Source organism: Sciurus carolinensis, chromosome 2 (genome assembly GCF_902686445.1).
Source record: "Sciurus carolinensis chromosome 2, mSciCar1.2, whole genome shotgun sequence".
NCBI classification, from domain to species: Eukaryota; Metazoa; Chordata; class Mammalia; order Rodentia; family Sciuridae; genus Sciurus; species Sciurus carolinensis.
This window is the reverse complement of record NC_062214.1, coordinates 66,378,357-66,400,631: the sequence shown is the minus strand read 5'-3', so window position 1 is coordinate 66,400,631 and position 22,275 is coordinate 66,378,357. Positions and strand designations below refer to the sequence as shown.

General features: G+C 39.5%; 1 protein-coding gene across 1 annotated transcript in view; it reads left to right on the top strand.

Annotated features, from left to right (window-relative positions):
• The window catches only part of Igf1r (insulin like growth factor 1 receptor), a 308,645-nt gene that overhangs the window by 232,947 nt on the left and 53,423 nt on the right, over window positions 1-22,275 (top strand). The window contains exons 3-5 of the mRNA XM_047542106.1: window positions 1,126-1,438; window positions 10,882-11,030; window positions 14,076-14,220. Coding sequence (XP_047398062.1) covers window positions 1,126-1,438; window positions 10,882-11,030; window positions 14,076-14,220 — 607 coding nt within the window. The remainder of the gene's footprint in view (window positions 1-1,125; window positions 1,439-10,881; window positions 11,031-14,075; window positions 14,221-22,275) is intronic.

Below are 22,275 nucleotides of genomic sequence, written 5' to 3'. Positions count from 1 at the left end.
GGAAATGAGTGCCAGCTCATCTCCTTGGGATGTGAATTGTGAATTTGTAGTCATTAAGTACTGCTTTCTCTTGACTTGAGAGGAGAGGGTAGGGGATATGTACTCTTAAATTCCTGTGATCCCCTGGGCTCAGGGATCTGCCAGTGACCATTTGACAAGGTGACTTCAGTTACCTAGTAGATTGGGTTCTAAGTTAGTATCATCACTTATTCAAGGTAAATAATTTATGTAATTCAAGCAAAAACTAACTTCTAAAGCTACTTGTAAACCCAAGTGGCACCATCCTTCCTATACTGTGCTTTAATTATTTTAAAAATAAGCCTGTCTGCACATGAAGGCTTTTGAAGTGTTTTTAGAGGGAACACACAGGAGTCCCCCCACTGTCTATGGTTTCACTTTCCATGGTTTCACTTCCATGTTCTAAAAATACTGTTTATCTTGACTCTTTCAAAAGAGAGAGACCATATTCAAATAACCTTTATTACAGCATATTGTTATAATTGTTCTATTTTATGATTAGTTATTGTTAATTTCTGTTTTGTCTAATGTATAATAACTTTATCATAGCTATGTATGTATAGGGGAAAACATTGTGTGTATATGTATATATATGTGTGTGTGTGTGTGTATACATTTATGTATACATATACATATATTTATGGTTCTGTACTATCCAAAGGTTTCAGGAATCCACTGGGGGTCTTGGAGTATCCCAGTGGGTAAGTGGGTATTGCCATATATGAAATGTAAGACAGCATCATGCCTTTAAAGTACTGATAAACCCTATGGTTCCTGGAGGGCTTCCCCCTGTTCACCTGGGCCTCAGTATACCTTCTCACCCCCATTTTACAGATGAGCAAAGAGGGGGATCAAGGTCATTAGAAGCCAGTGGCTCCAAACAAGGAGTACATAAAAGAGTCTGGACTTGAAACTTGTCAGTGCTGTCTTCACTTCCAATACTGGATGAAAGGACAGTGATTCTCTTTGTGGGGATGTTATGGAAGGTCATGTGCTTGCCTCCTCCCCAGCAATCTGTGGTAGCAGATGGGTGGTAGCAGCGGGTGATGCAGCAGGCTGTTGCAACGGCCCTGCTGGTTCTCACCACACTCTCCTCTGTCCCCACAGTGTGCCCGAGCGTGTGCGGAAAGCGGGCGTGCACCGAAAACAATGAGTGCTGCCACCCGGAGTGCTTGGGCAGCTGCCACGCACCCGACAATGACACGGCCTGCGTGGCCTGCCGACACTACTTCTACGAGGGCGTGTGCGTTCCTGCCTGCCCGCCGGACACCTACAGATTCGAGGGATGGCGCTGTGTGAAGCGCGACTTCTGTGCCAACATCCTCAGTGCTGAGAGCAGCGACTCCGAGGGCTTTGTCATCCACGATGGCGAGTGCATGCAGGAGTGCCCCTCGGGCTTCATCCGCAACGGCACCCAGAGGTCAGTGTCCATCGCACATCCTGGGGGCTACCAAGGGTGCTTTCTGCCAGTTGCCACATCTTGGCAGTACTTTACAGACATTAACCCAGCTGGGTCCATTTGAGATGTCTGGTATAACTTATATTTTTTTATGAGATTCTGGGAGCAGTTGGTGCAACTGCACGTGCATGCATGTGTGTGTGTTTTACTTTTTCAATTTATGTTTTGTTTTAAAAGTATACTGCCTATCCATTTGAAATTAAGTACCTAACTTCCTGCCTCTGGTGCCTAGAGTTAATTCACTTCTCCTTGTACACTTACCACACTGCTACCTGAGAGATAGGGGACTGTGGTTTTAGATTTTCCTTCCTAGATTGCTACTCAACACTAACTGAGGGAGTGTAAGGGGGAAGAAACATCCCCACCAGCATCCTTCAGGCCCATAAGCAGGCCTAGGACATCTTAGGGCAGGTGTAGGTCCTGTGCATGAACTAGCAGCTGCTAAGAGCAGTAGCTTAAAGTAAACTGTTTGCCATCCACACCTTCTTTCTTCTGACTCCCTCAGTAGTCTTTGCAGCCCTCATTTTCCTTCCTGAACTTTGAGATTTCACTTGGGAAGCAGAATTCCTTATAACAAATGACATTCCTCCTATGTGCAATCGCTTGGTAGACTTGTTTATGTTTTTGAAAATGAGAAATTAGGCTTATTTACAAATGACAGTGTTATAACTCTGGAAGCAAAAAAAGATAGAAGTTTGGGTTACAATTCCCTCCTCTGCAGCAGAGCAAAGAACTTTTGGGAAAGTTCTGTACTAATGGGCTTAATGACTCCTACACAATAAACACCTAGAGACCCTTGTATTTCTGGATTCTTCAGAATAAAACTAGGGAATTATTGATATTGGTCAATAATAGAGTGCATACTTGACATGTATGAGGCCCTGGATTTGATTCCCTAAACTGCATCCAATCAATATTCTACAAATACAAAATATCATTACAAATATAAACATTACGTTAAAGTATAATATTTTCTGCAGTCTGTTTCTGCAAACTACAGCAAATAGGTTTTTTATTTTTGTTTTTCTTCAGGTCTTTAAAAAGGGTTCTATTTCTAGGGTAATATTTAGTGATACTGTTCCTACTGCAGGCTGCCATTCAAACCAAAGATAAAATTCATGTTCTTTCATAAGAGTAGCTACAGAACAACTCTCTGCCTGTTTTAATTTCTATAACCATTATAGTACTTAAAAAATTAACTCCTTCTAAATGATAAATGGAACTCCAATAAGTCAAAAGTATGTGTATATTTATTATATCAAAAATAAGTCTAGGGCTGGGGATATAGCTCAGTTGGTAGGTTGCTTGCCTTCCAAGCACAAGGCCCTGGGTTCAATCCCCAGCACCACAAACAAACAAACAAAAAGTCTACCACATTTTACTGGCAGCCTGAATTAGCCAGCTTTCTATTGCTGTAACAAAATGCCTGAGATAATCAACTTATAAGAGACAGTTTACTTTGGCTAACAGTTTTAGAGGTTTCAATTCATGGTTACTTGGCCAGTGGCCTTTGGGCCTGTGGCAAGGAGCATGTGGTGGAGCAAAGGAAAAAATAAGCAGGGGAGTGGGCTGAATCTGTGGCTCAGTGGTAGAGCATTTGCCTAGCATGTGTGAGGCACTGGGTTCGATTCTCAACACCACACATAAATAAATAAATATAAATAAATAAATGTCCATTGGCAACTATAAAAATTTTTTTAAAAATAAAAAATAAATGAGCAGGGGAGAGAGTTTGGGTCCCACTATTGTCTTCAAGGGCATCTCCCCGGTGAATGGAAGACCTCTCAGGAGTCTTCACATCTTCAAGTTTCTATCACCTCCCAATAGCCTCAAACACTAAGCCTTCAACAGGAAATTCTGAATCCAAACTACAGCACAGCCTTAGGTTGTAAAAGGACTTTATCAATGCATATCTGGGGTCCTCAAGCAGTGCCTGATGCCCTTTAAAGGCTCAGCTACAATTCAGACACCACCTTCTTCCTTGGGTGGGGTCAGAAAAGGGATAGCTGGTCCATGAACTCGGTGCAGTGTCATCTTTGACCTGCACATGTAATTTCAGTCATTCTGCAGGCACCAGTGCACAGTCAGAGTGAGAACAATATATGTTTGCAATGTTGTGTTTTCTTTACCTGCAGTGTACTCTTAAAGAATTGAGCCATTATTTTCCTGCCCATTCTTATAGTTCAAAACTATAGAACTACCCTGTTTTTTTTTTAATTTATTTTTATTGTAAACAAATGGGATACAGTTATTTCAGTTATTTCTTGTGCTATGGGAGTCCCTTTAAGGAAGTCTGATCCTAAGCCGACATGTTGAAGATTTGGACCTACTTTTTCTTCTATAAGATGCAGGGTCTCTGGTCTGATTCCCAGGTCCTTGATCCATTTTGAGTTGAGTTTCGTGCAGATTGAAAGATAGGGGTTTAGTTTCATTCTGCATATGGATTTCCAGTTTTCCCAACACCATTTGTTGAAGAGGCTATCTTTTTTCCATTGCATATTTTTGGCACCTTTGTCTAGTATGAGAAAATTGTATTTATTTGGGTTTGTGTCCATGTCCTCTATTCTGTACCATTAATCTACCTGCCTATTTTGGTACCAATACCATGCTGTTTTTGTTACTATTGCTTTGTAGTATAGTTGAAGTTCTGGTATTGCGATACCCCCTGCTTCACTCTTCCTGCTAAGGATTCCTTTAGCTGTTCTGGGTTTCTTATTCTTCCAGGTGCATTTCATGATTGCTTGCTCTATTTCTGTAAGGTACATCATTGGGATTTTAATTGGAATTGCATTGAATCTGTATAGCACTTTAGGTAGTATGGCCATTTTCACAATATTAATTCTGCTTATCCGAGAACATGGGAGATCTTTCCATTGTCTAAGGTTTTCTTTAATTTCTTTCTTTAGTGTTCTATAGTTCTCATTGTAGAGGTCTTTCAACTCTTTTGTTAGATTGATTCCCAAGTATTTTATTTTTTTCGAGGCTATTGTGAATGAGGTAGTTTCCTAACTTCTCTTTCTGAAGATTCATCACTTATGTATAAAAATGCATTAGATTTATGAGCATTGATCTTATATCCTGCTACTTTACTGAATTCACTTATGAGTTCTAAAAGTTTTCTGATAGAATTTCCTGGTTCCTCTAAATATATAATCATGTCATCAGCAAATAGGGATAGTTTGAGTTCTTCTTTTCCTATTCATATCCCTTTAATTTCTTTGGTCTGTCTAATTGCTCTGGCTAGAGTTTCAAGGACAATGTTGACTAGAAATGGTGAAAGGCCATCCCTGCCTTGTTCCAGTTTTTAGGGGGGAAATGCTTTCCGTTTTTCACCATTTAGAATGATATTGGCCATGGGCTTAGCATAGATGGCCTTTACAATGTTAAGGAATGTTCCCACTATCCCTATTTTTTCTAGTGTTTTGAGCATGAAGGGATGCTGTATTTTATCAAATGCTTTTTCTGCATCTTTCGAAATAATCATGTGATTCTTGACTTTAAGTCTGTTGATATGGTGAATTACATTTATTGATATCCAGATGTTGAACCAACCTTGCATCCCTGGGATAAAACCTAGTTGATCGTGGTGCACTATCTTTTTAATATATTTTTGTATACGATTTGCTAAAATTTTGTTGAGAATTTTTGCGTCGATGTTCATTAAGGATATTGGTCTGAAATTTTCTTTCCTTGATGTGTCTCTGTCTGGTTTAGGTATCGGGGTGATATGGGCTTCATAGAATGAGTTTGGGAGGGTTCCCTCCTCTTCTATTTCATGAAATACTTTTAGAAGTATTGGAATGAGCTCTTCTTTAAACGTTTTGTAGAACTCGGCTGAGAACCCATCTGGTCCCGGACTTTTCTTTGTTGATAGGCTTTTGATGACTTCTTCTATTTCATTACTTGAATTGATCTATTTAATATGTGTATGTCTTCCTGGTTCAGCTTAGGTAATTCATATGTCTCTAGAAAGCTGTTGATGTCTTCGAGATTTTCTATTTTGTTGGAGTATAGATTTTCAAAATAGCTTCTAATTATGTTTTGTATTTCACTTGTGTCCGTTGTAATATTTCCTTGTTCATTCCGAATTTTAGTAATTTGAGTTTTCTCTCTCCTTCTCTTTGTTAGTGTGGCTAAGGGTTTATCAATTTTGTTTATTTTTTCAAAGAACCAACTATTTATTTTTTCAATTTTTTCTGTTGTTTCTTTTGTTTCAATTTCATTGATTTCAGCTCTGATTTTAACTATTTCCTGACTTCTACTACTTTTGGTGTTGCTCTGTTCTTCTTTTTCTAGGACTTTGAGCTGTAGTATTAGGTTGTTTATTTGTTGATTTTTTTTTCTTCTTTTATTGAATGCGCTCCATGAAATAAATTTTCCTCTAAGAACTGCTTTCATAGTATCCCAGAGATTTTGATATGATGTATCTTATCTTCGTTCTCCTTTACCTCTAAGAATTTTTTTATTTCCCCTCTGATGTCTTCTGTTATTCATTCATCATTCAATAGCGTGTTTTTAGTCTCCAGGTATTGGAGTAGTTTCTGTTTATTATTCTGTCATTTATTTCTAATTTCAATCCATTATGATCTGATAGAATACAAGGTAGTATCTCTATCTTCTTGTATTTGCTAACATTAGCTTTGTGGCATAACATATGGTCTGTTTTAGAGAAGGATCCGTGTGCTGCTGAGAAGAAAATGTATTCGCTCTTTGTTGGATGGTATGTTCCATAAATGTCCGTTAAAAGTCTAAGTTATTGATTGTGTTATTAAGATCTATGGTTTCTTTGTTCTATTTTTGTTTGGAAGACCTGTCTAGTGGGGAGAGAGGTATGTTAAAGTCACCTACTGTTATTGTGTTGTGGTCTATTTGATTCCTGGAATTGAGAAGGATTTGTTTGATGTACATGGATGAGCCACTGTTTGGGGCATAGATATTTATGATTGTTATGTCTTGCTGATTTATGCTTCCCTTAGCAGTATGAAATGTCCTTCTTTATCCCTTCTGACTAACTTTGGCTTGAAGTTCACATTATCTGATATGAGGATGGATACTCTGACTTTTTTATGAGTCCACATGCATGGTATGTTTTTTTCCCATCCTTTCACCTTCAGTCTATGGGAATGTCTTTCTATGAGATGAGTCTCTTGTAGGCAGCATATTGTTGGATCTTTCTTTTTAATCCAATCTGCCAGTATATGTCTTTTGATTGATGAGTTTAGGCCATTAACATTCAGGCTTATTATTGAGATATGATTTGTATTCCCAGTCATTTGCCTCATTTTTGTTTTTTTGACACAACTTGGTTTTTCCTGTATTTGGCTATTCCTTTATGGTAATTCCTCCCTTTTCTGATTTACATCATTGTTTTTCATCTCTTCCTCATGGAATATTTTGCTGAGAATGTTCTGTAGGGCTGACTTTCTTTTTGTAAATTCTTTTAGCTTTTGTTTATCATGGAAGGATTTTATTTTGTCATCAAATCTGAAGGTAAGTTTTGCTGGGTATAAGATTCTTGGTTGGCATCCATTTTCTTTCAGAGCTTGAAAAATGTTGTTCCAGGCCCTTCTAGCTTTTAGGGTCTGGGTTGAAAAATCTGCTGATATCCGTATTGGTTTCCCCCTGAATATAATTTGATTCTTTTCTCTCGCAGCCTTTAAAATCCTGTCTTTATTTTGTATGTTAGGTGTTTTCATTATAATGTGCCTTGGTGTGGGTCTGTTGTAATTTTGTATATTTGGAGTCCTATAAGCCTCTTGTACTTGCTTTTCCATTTCATTCTTCAGATTTGGGATGTTTTCTGATATTACTTCATTGAATAGATTGTTCATTCCTTTGGTTTGTTTCTCTGTGCCTTCCTCAATCCCAATAATTCTTAAATTTGGCCTTTTCATGATAACCTATAATTCTTGAGGATTCTGTTCACGATTTCTTACCATCTTCTCTGTTTGATCAACTTTGTTTTCAAGATTAAATATTTTTTCTTCAATGTCTGAGGTTCTGTCTTCCAGGTATTCTGTCCTATTGGTTATGCTTTCTATGGAGTTTTTAATTTGGTTTATTGTTTCCTTCATTTCAGGGATATCTGTTTGGTTTTTTTTTCAGTATCTCTAACTATTTGTTGAAATGATCTTTTGCTTCCTGTATTTGCACTTTTAACTATTGATTGGTGTGATCATTCAAAGCCTTCATTTGCTCTTTCATCTCATTGTTTGCTTCTCTGATCATTTTAATTATGTACATTCTTAACTCCCTTTCTGACATTTCTTCTGCCATGCTGTCATTGGATTTTATTGATGTAGCATCTAGGTTTGTTTGGAATATTTTCTTCCCTTGTTTTCTCATGTTGCTCAGGTATCTTCCCCTCTAGTAGTGAAACTGAGATATTGCAGATTTCCCCTCTTGACTTATAGTGTCCCTGTAGATTTCCAATAACTCACCTCCTGGCCTTTAGTAGCCTGAAGTCTTGGAGGAACTTGATAATGCAGTGATCCACAAGGAAGCTGCCCCTCCAGGGGTCGTGGCCTTCAGGTGGGGTATATTCCCTGCTAGTGGGCAGAGACACCTCCACTTGTTGACTGGTGGTCATCCAAAGGGGGATTAGACTGTGAACTGGGGTACAGCTGGTCTGGGCCTGGGTCTCTGGTTCTACCAACCTGGTGGGAAATCTCGCCCTGTGGGAGCCTAGTTGTACACAGAAGTCTCTCGCTAGGCGGCCCTGCTCCGAGAAGCTGCCTGTAGTCCTGGCCTGCCGCCCAGGCTGGGGGGAGCCTATCTATGTGCGGAAATCTCTTGCTGGGCGGCCCTGCTCTGTCAAGCTACCTACGGTCCGTGGTAGTCTCGCCCAGTGGGAGAGACTCACCTGGCAGCTCTGAGTTGGTCCCAAATCTCTTAATACCTCCTCTTCTTGAATCCTGAGTTTTGGAGCAACATGAGATGCAGTCACCCTCTAGTCCGCCATCTTGGTCTCCCTCACCCTTTCTGTTTTAAAATAAAACACCATCAAGAAATAATAAATACTCCTGTTTATTCTTTGAGACCTGTTTAACACTTACTCTAAAATATTTTTTCAAATACTGTTTATATTCTCTCTATCCAGATGAATTTGAGGAAGCTTAATCCATAAATACATAATCAGAACACTTCCTTACAAAAACATTCTTTAAGGGCTAAATGATTTTATATATTTTAACAAAGGGGTATCTTTTATTTGAATAAAAGATGCAGAGAAACTAGCATATACTTACCTTAAAACCCAGCAATGGCAACATGGGACATTTAACCCAGAAAAATTATATTTACACAAAACCATTCACACCATTGTTCATCTCACCTTTTTTTTTTGTAATAGCCAGAAACTGGAAACAACTCAGAAGTTCTGTGATAGGTCAATGGTGAAGGAGGCTGTGGTACATCCACACTGTGGAACATTACTCAACAATAAAAAGGGAAAGCCCATTGAAATTCACAGCAGCTTGGATGGATCTCAAGGACATTGTGCTGTGTGAAGAAAGACAATCTCAGAAGGTCACATGTTGACATACTGCATGATTCCATTTATATAACATTCTCAAAATGACAAAATTAAAGAGATGAAGAATAGATTAGTGGTTACTGGGAGTTATGAATGTTGGCAACTGGGTTGGGGGAAATGAATTAGTAGCACAGGGAAGATCCTTGTAGTGTTGGAGTAGCTCTGTTTCTTGATTCCAGTGGGGATTTCACAATCCACCTTACCATCCTGTTACACAAATCTCCCATAAGGTTGTATCATTTATCTTGTTTGGAAATCAGCCCAACTTACTGGTCCTGGTTTTGTATATAGCTATAGATCCCAAAGTTTCTTCAGCTCCTGGATTAGCATTTCGTCTGCTATTTCCCGAATAATGGTCAATAAGCAGTGGTAAGACAACATAGGACTCTATATACATGTTGTGCCAGTGTTAATTTTCTGGTCTTCATATTTCATTATCATTATGTACAGTGTTGTAACATTGGAGAAAATTGGGTGAATGCTGTATGGATCCTCTCTGTATTGTCTTAGCAACTTTCTGTGCATCTATAATTATTTTAATATAAGGTTTCTCAAAAGGGAGGGTTGAGGATCTTATGTGCTATGTAGGTAAATTAGAAACAACAGAAGACAAAAAATGCTGAAAGGAAGCTAGTCCCGAAGCTGTAAATGGGAATGGTAAGTGTGAATTTAGAAGAATATGAACTGTCCCCCTTTGGGTGGGTTCACTTCCTATAGGACCCTTTGGAAACCATGACCCATTTCCCAACATGTAATAGGAAGATGATAGAGAACTTTTATTTACCTGCAAACTTTTAAACAAAACAAAACCCTGCATCTCTGCTTTAGATATAAAATGTTCTGTGGAAGGAGAAGGGATTTAACAAAAACAGCTATAATTTAGCACCATTTTTCTTGAATATTTTGACCTATCTTCATATAGTCTTAAAAAGATCATTTAAGAACAATAATGTAAATATAATGACTCTCCACCTTACCATCCTGTTACACAAATCTCCCATAAGGTTGTATCATTTGTCTTGTTTGGAAATCAGCCCAACTTACTGGTCCTGGTTTTGTATATAGCTATAGATCCCAAAGTTTCTTCAGCTCCTGGATTAGCATTTCGTCTGCTATTTCCCGAATAATGGTCAATAAGCAGAAAAAATGCCATTCTTACATGTCCCTGATTCTTGGTGGTTTGTGACATGTTCAGGATAGTATTTCAAATAGGAGTAATAGAAATTCCTGGCTTTTATTGTATGTGTAGCAAAAACAACATTTGGATCAATTTACAAGTTTCTGCAAAATACTGTCAAGAAGTAATTTCAGTTGTGCTTAGCAAGAAAATAATGGATCTGTGCTATACCATGTGTTTTTTTGAATCCATCACTGAGCTTTGCTGGACACTTGACTGCAAGAGTAAGACTCCTGTTAGTGGCAAAGACACTACAGTGCTTTTGCTGTCCCTGCTGACTCTCCCAGCTACTACTCCAGGTGTGCAAGTGCGGGCCATGACATCAGAGAGTAGCTCCATTCTCTAGAGCCCCCAGAACTTCCTTTCTGCAAGTCTGTGTCTCCCACATGGAACCAGCTGGCATACCAGTTAACAGCCTATGATACACACATGCTTCCAGGATGGAGTGCACGCATTTTGTCTAGAAACAAGCAACATGCTTTTTCTTTGCAGGCACTTTCCCCTTTTGGTTGCAACTTGAGTGGCTTATTGTGGGTAGGCTTGAGAGTGCGATACCATGTAACCACTTGCACGCTTCAAAACAGTTGCTTTTTGTAATGCATGCCTTAATAACTAAAAAGCCTATATTTACAATTTTTTTTAATGCTAAGAGACAGACTAAGATTTCTATGTTTTTGTTTGACTCTTCACCAGCATGTACTGCATCCCTTGTGAGGGTCCTTGCCCCAAAGTCTGTGAAGAAGAAAAGAAAACAAAGACTATTGATTCTGTTACTTCTGCTCAGATGCTCCAAGGATGTACCATCTTCAAGGGCAATTTGCTCATTAATATCCGACGAGGCAGTAAGTATCCTACCCCACTGGATGAATGGATGTCTTCGTTTTCTTATGTTGATGTTTTTCCTGAACCTGTCTCTGAGTTACAACTAAAATAATGAGCTTAGAAAAACAGGATGGTGCATAAACCTCCCACCTAACCTCTCTCCTTCGAGTTTCCTTCAAAGATAAAAAAACAGATTGAAAGGCAATCTCTGTTTTTGCCATTGGCAGTTTGTTCCTATAAAGGGGTCATCCCTCTTCTCACTGTTAGTCATATCTTATGCAGGAGAAACACATACCAGCACACATGGACCCCAGATACCAGCACACATGAAATCCAGGAGAGACTGAGGGATCAGAGAGGCATGACTCAGCTAGCCCAGCTATAGTCAGATCCACACATTTCTGAGTCCAAAGAGTTTTGGTTACTTGGATATATTGAGACTGAGCAAAAGGAAGAGTTTAATACTATGTTAAAATTTTATTAAGTCCAAAACAACAATAGATCTTCCAGTTTACTTCTGAGAACCAAAACGATACATAGCAATTCTGAGTTATCACATATATAAAGCTTTGGTCTCACCCCTGTAGAACCATCGTTATTTTCAGTAGATGGCATTCCCAACAAGTCATTTCTAAATTGCATTTAGGCAAAGCATTTCTCAGTGACTTATCTTGCAATCTTTTTCCTTCTTATGTTTGATTTGCAAGGGCTTCCAGCAATGATACCCTTAAATCCACTGGGATCACTTGATGAAGGTCCTGATAATTTTGTAAGCCAGAATAAATAAAAGAAGAAGACTTCACAGTTCAAAGAAATATTTTTATAAGTCCTTTTGTAAAAAAATTTTTAGGGGCTGGGGTTGTGGCTCAGTGGTAGAGCACTTGCCTAGCATGTGTGAGGCACTGGATTCCATTCTCAGCACCACATAAAAATAAATGAATAAAATAAAGGTCTATCAACAACTAAAAATATTTTTTTAAATTTCTAAAAGTTTAAAGAAACAGAAATGACTAATTTTATTCTGCAGATTTACTTTTCCACAGTGTTTGTTTTCTTACAATTTAGAGATAGCACAAGTCAGTTTTTGTTTGGTTCTTTGGAATTTTTTGATATCCCTTGTTTTCACAACCCACTCACTGCTCCACTATGGAGATAATCCTGTTCTGCACAACTAGAACTCCTCATGGTTCTTCTACAATTGTGTTCTTGTTACTCTTGGTATATTTCCTAATTTACTTTCCATCTACTAGAACATGCCTTTTATGAATTAAATTTATGGAGAATTTCTTTAAAAAGGATTCAGTACATGATCATGCAGAATGGTGTAGTTTGTCCAACATAGGAAATCACTTGGATTTAGGCTGATTGGATATCTTTGTCAGAAGGGGGTTCCCAAGCCTTAACTAAAAGAGGTGGGGCTTCCTACCCCACACCTCAAAATTCAGATCCTATCCTTAAAACATCATCTACAAACAACCTCTTATCTTTCAACTTTAATTTTTCCCTTAATTTCCCTTGGAAAGCCATTAAATATGAGGTCTTATTCTCTAGATGTTGATGTAGATATGGGGAAAAAGCACACTCATACATTGCTGGTGGAATTGCAAATTGGTGTAGCCACTCTGGAAAGCAGTTTGGAGAATCCTCAGAAAACTTGGAATGGTCCCACCTTTTGACCCAGTTATCCCATCCTTGGTTTATACCCAAAAGATTTAAAATTAGCATAATACAACCACGTCAGTGTTTATAGCAGCTCAATTCACAATAGCTACATTGTCTAGATGCCCTTCAATAGATAACTGGATAAAGAAACTGTGGTGTATATATATACAATGGAATATTATTCAGCCATAAAAAAGAATAATATTATGGCATTTGCAGATAAATGGATGGAACTGGAGAATATCATGCTAAGTGAAATGTGCCAATCCCAAAAAACCAAAGGCCAAATGTTTTATCTGATAAGTGGATGATGATATATAATGGGGGTGGGGGATGAGAGAAGAATGGAGGAACTTTAGATTACTTAGAGGGAAATGAGAGGAGGCAGGTATGAAAAATGGTGGAATGAGACAGAAATCATTACCCCATGTACATGTATGATTACATGAATGGTATGAATCTACATCATGCACAACCATAGAAAGGGAAAGATGTACCCCATTTGTGTACAATGAATCAAAATGCAATCTAAAAATTAAAAAAAAAATTTTAAAAAGAAAATACTCTTCTTGTATTTTTTAGTCAAATCAAAGCAAAACAGAACTTTTTATTAAGCAAACCTCCATAAATCATAACACAGTAAAATCCTATAAAGTCCTATTCATTGAACCACACCTAATTCATTATAGTCATCATTAAATTTTTACATAAGTTGAACAAGTTTGTGTTTTCTGTTTACTGTGAGAAAAGATGAAAAGAAAAAGATAAAAGGAAATCTCCCATTTCTATCATATTGTTTTTACATCTGTATTGACAACTGTTTTTCCAACTGATTTCTAGTTATAGAAGTAATACATGAGCATTATAGAAAACTTAGAGCTGCACAATCACCTGCAGATAGCTATTGCCAACATTCTGATTTATTTTCCTTCAGTCTTGGTAAGATAGAATCATAAATGTAGATCCCCGTATCTTAGGAACTAGAAATACAGCAAAGGCAGTTTCTAATGAGACTGAGAAAATGTTGTTTATTTAGTCATGCCCTTGCACTGTGGAGGCAGTACTATCTGTTGACAGAGCATATTAAAAGACATTCCCTAGATTTGTCAGCCTTAGCTAATTGGCAGTCTGGTATTTATGATTTTACATTCTGTTAATCAGCCTGGGAACTGCAGTACCCAGCCTCCTAGAAATTTGCTTTCCCCTGCTTCAAAGGCCTTGTCCCAGGAGTGGCCTTTGAAAGTCAAAGCTAGGAGAGAACGTTTTTGACAAGGGATGGCAGTTCGCCTGGCTCTTAAGTGTCACAGTGGCTCCCCAAAAACAAGACATGCCACCAAATTGCTCTCCACACCGTGTGTGTACATCACCCTGACACCTAGTGACATGGTCCCCTCTTCATATAGATAACATTGCCTCGGAACTGGAGAACTTCATGGGTCTCATTGAGGTGGTGACAGGCTATGTGAAGATCCGCCATTCCCACGCCTTGGTCTCCTTGTCCTTCCTGAAGAACCTTCGCCAGATCTTAGGGGAGGAGCAACTAGAAGGGTGAGTGCTCCAGGTTTCATGCACTATTACTTTCTCCTATTACAAAATAAGTAATTGCTCATAAACCCATGTAACTAAGGTCAGAGTCCTTCCTTGTTAAACAGAAGAAAGGGAAAAGCCACAGGATTGCCCCTGCTGCCTGGATTATGGTCTACATCCTTGCTCAAAGTCTTGCATAGAGTCATGATTCTCCACCCTTAGGATGTTGCTGTTTTTGAAAATAAGATATTTTCATGCTTACTGGGTTGGAACCTATCCATTAGGGGTTATGTGGCTAACTGAAGCCAGGGAGACAGCAACCAGTGATGCTCTTGGAGTCTCTTCCTGCCAAGAATGATAGCAGTCAGTCTAAAATGCTTAACTCCCAGTGAAATCATTATTTACATGACCTTTATCTGCTTCAGGATACTGTGCTCTACTATGCAAAAACCATTCTATCTTGTAAAATATTGGGACATAAGAGACTTGGGGAAGTATAGACAATTCATTTTGTTATAAAGAAATTTCGAATCACAAAATTGTTTTTTAATTGTTTACCTTATAAGATTTGCACTATGGATAGGATTTTTGCCATCTGCAGAGATGCACTTTGTGATGGGGTTTTAGAATAACCATGGGCTTTTCCTTGGAGGATAAAAACTGGTGCTCATTGTATATAGTTTATTTCCAGCTGTTAGCTTATGTGTACTTTTGCATATGTCCTTTTCTCTTTTAGGCTCTTGCCTGTTCTTAAGCGGATGCTTGGGAATAAAAAGGAGACATCATTTAAGGAGTGAATTCCTTCTATAGAGAATTTGGGGAAATAATTTAAGAAACGAAAAGAGGTGGGAAGGTCATGGGAAAGGTTGTCCTAGTTGATTTATCTGCCCCAACTGGATAAAGTTACTGCATAAGGGTTTCTTTACAGCTTCCCAGTTTTTCTTAGCCTAACTCTTGGTGAGTCTTGAATTCTTAAAATTCCATCATCTGATACTGCTAAAGAGAGGACAGCTCTTCATTCCATCCTTGAAAAGCACGCTGTCCTCCCCACTGGGAACACTGATTCTTTAGAAGAACGTCTTTCTCCTTGCAGATCCATGGAGGTTGTCACAGCCCCAAAGTGTCCTAGTCATTTCTGTGCTAAACTGGGGCCTTTGCTCATGTGAGGTGATAAGCCATTGTTCATGATGTTAAGTTTTTTTTAGATTTTTGAGTTGTAGATGAATATGTTACATTTATTCATTTAGGTATGTATGTATGTATGTGGTGCTAAGAATCAAACCCAGTGCCTCACAGGAGCTAGACAAGCGTTCTACCACTGAACTACAAACCCCAGCCCCATTATATTAAATTTTATTATGAATTTTGGCTACTTATTTTTTCCTCTCCAAGTAGACTTGTTTCTGGAATCCCTAGAACCAGTAAGCACTTTTTCCTTGGCAGATTGATATCTGTCAAATTTTCTGAGCAAGTAATAGTTATAGAGGAGAAAACTTTAATTTTATTAAGAATTATTACATGGTGCAATTACCTATTTGTTGTGCATTAACTAAAATTATCATACACTTCAGTGTAGCTGAAAATTAACCTGATTTTTATTTGCAGGAGTATTTATAATATATTTCTCGATATTGAAATTTGCATAAAACTTGAAGTATCAGTGGTTTCTCTTTGAGGATGCATGTGTTAGGGAGGGTTCTCAGGCCAAGTGTTAGGCCTCTGGTGTTCTGTTACCATTGTAAACAACAGGGGAAGACAGATAAACCTCAGCTTCTCCCAACTTTAGACTACTTTCTTGGAGTCTGTCTCTTTAGGTCTTGTGAATCTTGTCTCTCTTGATGTGCGTTGTTTATTCTCACCTGCCTTCCTTACCCTGGAAGGTGTAGCTTGTCTTCATTTTTGATGAATTCCCCAAGAGTTCTGTTTGTTTCAGGGGTGACCAGTGGCAAAAATTCAACTCTTCATTTCTCCTCCTTAGACTTAGGGGTGAGTTAGGTTCTGCTCCTTCACCTGCTAACTCCATTTCTTCTACAAAAAGGAAAAAGTCAGGAAAAGAAGAAAAGGGGTATGATAGACAAATGAATGTCAACAGTGTAAAGCATGACTTGCAGGGTACTCCAGGGGGAAGAAAGGAATGTGCCCTGAGCACAGAAAAGAGATAATCTGACAGAGAAGATCAGACAGGCTTCCTAGAAGAGGTGGCATTTGAAATGGGCCTTGAAGTCTTCAGGAAACACTCAAGAGAGCTGAGGGTGAAGACAGGCCATTCAGGGAAAGGAGGCAGGAGCAAAGCTATGAGTTGGGGCATCCTGAGATCTGCTTGGCAAATAACACTTGAAGAGATAGTTGGACTAAAGTTACATAAGATGTTGTTGCACCCAGGTGGAGGTTATAATTTAGGTAGAACATAGAACACTTGCAAGGCTTTCCAGTAGAGGAGTGTTAGCAGTGCTGTCTGAATTTTAATTTCAGTGTATTTTTGGTGTGAGGCAGGATACCTTTTATCCCAGTGTTTCCCAAATTTTACTGCTTTTCAGATTCATAGGACCCAGGAGGTGGACTTTCAAGAAATCCTGATGCCCAGTTGCATCCCAAACCACTTTAATCAGAATTAAGGGAGTGGGTGATTCAGGCATCAGTTTTTTTCTAAAGATTTCTAAGTACTTTTTGCATGTAGGAAAAATTGGAAACCACCATTTTATTTCTTTAAATCTCCTCATGTATGTCCAGAGCACTTGGATTTTAAAATATACATATTTTTTTCTTGTTACACTGCTGCCTCAAAGACTATATTTCTCAAACCTCTCTTATAGTTGGTGAGAAAATAAATGTTTCCATTTGGTTCAATAGGATGAAAGTTCTAGTAGCCTTTTGTTTTGATGGAGATTGAAATAATTCATCCTGCAGAGATCCTTCCAACCTGACAACCTTGGTTTTTCAAGATGTCACTAGATCCCTCTGGAAAAGTCTCCTGAGCAACCTACGGCAGGATATCCAGGCATTTTACCTAGAGTAGGATTCCTTAGTCCTCACTTGGCCTGTTTACCTTTATCTCAGCCATGGTGAGCTGATTTTGTAAACTGATTTAAGCTGAGGACAGGTAGAGGCCAAATCTCATTAGAACAGAGTAGGGTGATCAGTCACCCAAAGACTGGGTCCAGATGGCATCAGGTGATCTTTGGTTTGTTCAGAAGAACTTAGACAGCCAGGGTTTCCTAGGGGATATCACTCTGTGATATGTGATGTATTTCTAGAGTAATGACATTAGATGTTTTAAAAATCAAGGTTTTTGCAGTTTACAAAGGAAATTTATTTTGTAATCCATGTATACACAATTTCTATAATTTTTAAGTCCTTGAATAAGAGAGAAAATATTTCTGTTAGCCGGAAAATTCCCTTATTTGGACAGCCTTGTTTTCTGATGCTGTCAGATCAGCAAGAAGTTAAAATTCAAATCCTTCAATACTACCAAGTACTGTTATCTTGAAAAGAATAAAAGTACATGGAGGTGGTAGAATATAAAAAATCAGAACTTACAGATGCATTTAGGCATCTCCGTGCTTATATCTCCACCACTTGACTTTGTAACAGTACTTCACACTACCTTCTTGCAGCTCTAAGATTAGGCTAAACATGGTTTCACTTTAGCACTTCCTGGAACTTTTAAAAATATATATATATTCAACCATGTGTCCCAGCAATTCCAGGATCTATCCAGCATCTACCCAAGAGAAATTAAAACATGCCTACAGAAGACTTACACATAAATGTTCGTGGCAGTATTATTCATAATGGTCCCCACCCCCCAAAAAAGCAGCCCATTGGAAACAGTACGGAGTTCATCAAGAGATGAATGGATAAACAACATGTGACACAATGGGACACTAATCAACAATGAAAAGGAATGAATTATGATACATGTAACAATAGGAGTGAACTTCAGAAACATAAGCTAAGTGGAAAAAAAAAAGACAAAAGGCCACATATCATTTGGTTCTCTTGGTATGTACTTTCTAGAAAAAAAAAAAAAAAACAGATAATGTAGACATCAGATAATGATGACTGGGGTTGGGAGTGAAGATTGACCACCAATGGGAATCGGAGCTTTTTAGTGATGGAAAGTAGTGGTAAGGATTAGACCAAAGCTCATGGAATCATACCCTTAATGCTGGGTGAAATTTTTGGTAGGTAAATTATATTTAAGTAAAGCTATATTTAAGAAAACATCTAACAAAGAGGAAATGTTTTCCGAGTATCCATGTGATGTCTGGTTCCACCTGTATGCACATTTCTCCCTTGCTGAGCCCCTGTGGACGGTGAAACATTGGATTTGGTGGAGAGTGAATATGTGTTGGTGTAAGCCAGCCATCTGCAGAGAGGTTGGAGGGAGCATCTGTGAAAAGGCCAAGTCCTGTATCAGTTGCAGATTGGTTGGTGCTGTGATCATTCCGTGTGCTGGGTTCTGATGCCCTCTAGAGACAGCCATCAGGAGGGAGCAGTTTCTCCTCAGAGAAATGAACAGGAAGTGTCAGTAGTGTATTTGCAGATTTTCTTTCAATATGTCAGCAAAGGCTTAAAAGGGGGAAATGTTCCTTCCTACCTCCAAAGGCTGCAGACCTCAGACTCAGCCCTGTATGTCAAGGTGCAGGACTTGCCCATTCTTTGTGACTTTGTTCTGAGGGACTTTGACACTTCAGAGAGCAGAACAGGTCATCCGACACCTTTGTGAGGTGATTCAAAGCTCACAGTATCCTTTCATTTTTAGCTCATCAGATTCATTCAAATTCCCACCCCCATCCAGCCAGAAGTGAGCAGGGAAGACATCTCCCATTTGCAGCTGAGAAACTCCAGCCTGGGAGAAGCTGAATAAACTGCCTAGAGTTGTTACTTAGTAAGCAGTAGAGATAATGCTCAGACTGATAAGGCTTATCCCAAACCGAAGGCTCTGAACCCTTTCCCTGGGGCTGTCTCCCAAGTACCACTCAGAGCCCCAGCATTTGTGCTTTCTTTGCTTCCCATCCTTTCTGCAGTGTGTGTAGGGTGGTGTGCTGACAACTCCAAGGTGGTAGCCACTAATGACACAGTTGAGATGTCTAGGTAGGCATTTAGAATATCCATACTGATGACATACAGGTGCCCTCCAGGAGATCAGCAGCCACTCCCAACCCACCCCATTTGTTCTACAGTTGGCTTATAAGACCCATCCAAGTAGAGAAACAAACTTTTTTTATAGTATAAACAAGGCTGAGAGTCAAGATACCAATAGCAATAAAATCTTGGCATCACAGAACCTCTGGGAATTAAATAAACAAATAAAAAATTTTTTTAAAATATTCTGTGAATGTAAAGGTAGTAGCTTAGAAACAATTTTGAAATTACATTTACTGAGTAATTTCCTTTGTAGTCATTTCCTTTAGGAAACAATGAAAATTTCAGTGTATTCATATGTTGTGGATGTACAGACAGGTCTCTGCCTTGTAGTGTCTCCTAATTCTCACGTAATCTTGTAAGAAATTTGGGGGAGCAGGGCTCCAAGCTTGGATTGGAAAAAGAAGAGCAGTATTGAAAGGGAGATCATGAATAGCTGGATTATTATTTTGATGAGGGTTTTATTTTTGTTTTTCTTTAGCCTGAGTTTTATTGATATTGGTATCCTGGCTCCCAGCCTTCTCAACATTGTAAAAAATATGTTTGTGTTTACTGTAAAAAGATAATCTTGCTTTTCAAAGTGATTAATCAAATACATGGAATTTCAATGTGCCTGCCATTCATTTGTCAAATTCCTGATTTATAATTCATGCTTCTTCCCATGGGGAGAAGAATGTTTTGTTCAGAAGGTATTTTCAGTGCAGTTTTATTTCCTGCTAGTAAAATTAGTTTACTAAAAGAGGCCTCATCCTGAATTACCATTGGAAGTTTGACCTGATTAATTGGCCCTTACTCCTAGCGTGTAGGTTTCTTCAGAGCAATAAAGGGATTTTGTCCCTGTGGCTATCTCAGGTACCTGGTAGCAACCAGACCCATTGGGGTTAGCAATGACCCTGCAGTCTCCTTCGGAGCTGGAAATATTCCATGAGCAAGAATGGGTTTATGACAGGAAAAATCTGTTTTCACCTCTGCACCCCTTCTTCAGTTGGATAATTGTACTGAATGCTCTAACCAGCCATGAGATAGTGGACATGGTTGAGCTGTGCCCCCAAGGACAGCAAATCTAATCAGGCCAAGTCCCAGGGCTGCCCCAGGATACGTGGCCTTATGTTGCAGCCTGCATTCATTTGGACAATGTCTTAGGTTCCTTTTCCAGCACATAGGGTGTGTGAAGGAGAGAACCCTTACTGAAATGGAAGGATTGTTGACTTGCAGGATTTTGCCACTCATTTGGTGACCATTGATGTTTCCACAGGCCTGAAGTTGGGCCTATGAGATGCCTGGCCTGGTTTTAGAGGTGGTGTCTTTGGACTTGCCTGCTGGTTCATTGAGCCCCTGCATGGACAGCACTCCCACCACCCCAACATGTGTGTACAGAGGGCTGAGTGCTCAAAAAGGGCTGGGACTTCAAGTTGAAGGGGCAGACTCCATCTCAGCTCTCTGTCTCCTCTGAACATTAGAATCTTAAAGTCAACAGGAAGCCCAAATGTCAGCTGTTCATGCCCCTTCTCCTCTGAGTGAGAAAAAGGTGCTACAAATAGCACTAATGGGCTCAGTAGTGGAGTGCTCACCTAGCATGCATGAGGCCCTGGGTTTGATCCACATCACCACATAAAAATAAAATAAAGGTATTGTATCACCTACAACTAAATATTAAAAGAAAAAGAAAAAAAAAAAAAAGCACTAAAGGACCTGCCTCAGGTCATGCAACTCATTAATGGTGTTTTGGGCCTGGGGTTTTGCCTCTGAACTTATTGGTGGTATGAACTCCCTTGCAAATTCTCAAGGAAATTCTAAGACTTCTTGGCAGCATTGTAATTATAACTCATGCTTTGCCCTAAATGAGACTCAGCTTGAGGATGAACCAGGATGAGACAAGTAGAGGTCCTGGTTTGGGTATAATGCAGCCCCTCAGCAGGTGCAGAGAGGTGCCCAGTAGACACAGCCTCCAGGGTAGGAGAGGACTTCAAAGTTCTCTTTCATCCTAGCTATTCCTGGCTCTGCAGAGAGGGCCAGGGTTCTTTTCTCTGCATGTTTGTTTATTAGGTCTGTAAGTAGATCTCAGAAATAGCTCAAAGAGCTGTCCCAAGTCCTAAGCTCTGAGAGAACCCCAGGAAATCTGAGACTTGGACATAAGAAAGGGAGAGGAAGGATTCAAGGTCCCTAGGGAACTGACCCATCAACACAGAGGACTCAGACCATTAGCCATGGTGTTGCTTACTGGTTACCTGAGGGGTATGGGTGGGGGTCAAAAGAGATCTATTGCAGGGATCTTTCTTCAGACCTTCAGGCTCTCACACACACCCAGAGATGGGTTTCTCCTGACACCAAGATCCTGCTGGTTGTCCCCACATCTTCCCTTTGGTGGACAGTTCACACACTGAGGGAGGAGCCATGTCCAGTCTGGTGGACTCTGGGCCTCCGCCATCTTGTTGGAGTTCATCCACTGTTGTTAGGTTATTGGTTTCCCAAGCATGGTCCCAGGATTGGCAACATCAGCATCAATCACCTGGCTAATGTTAGAGAGGCAATTTTCTACCTTAGACCTCTATAGAGGGCTCTGCATTCTGAAAATAAACTTGGTTCACACCGAATTTGGAGAACCACTATGTTAGATACAGAGTCCTGTTGCATGAATGAGAGACCCAGGGTGGGGGACTGCCTATCAGGGGCATTTCTTCACTCCCAAACCTCCATGAACTGAACCTAGGGCTTCTCAGGGTGACAAATGAAAGTGGAGGAGGGAGTAAGCTAGTGCTGGTCCCACCCTGCTTCCTGTCACCCTTCTCAACATGTGCTGCTTATTGGGCATGGGTAGGATGTACTCCCAAGGATAATGGGAAATTTTGCAGCAAATATGTAAGCTATTCTGGTTGTGTAGCAAAGCAGGTCTGTTCTCCCATGGACTGATTTCAAGTGCATTGTGCA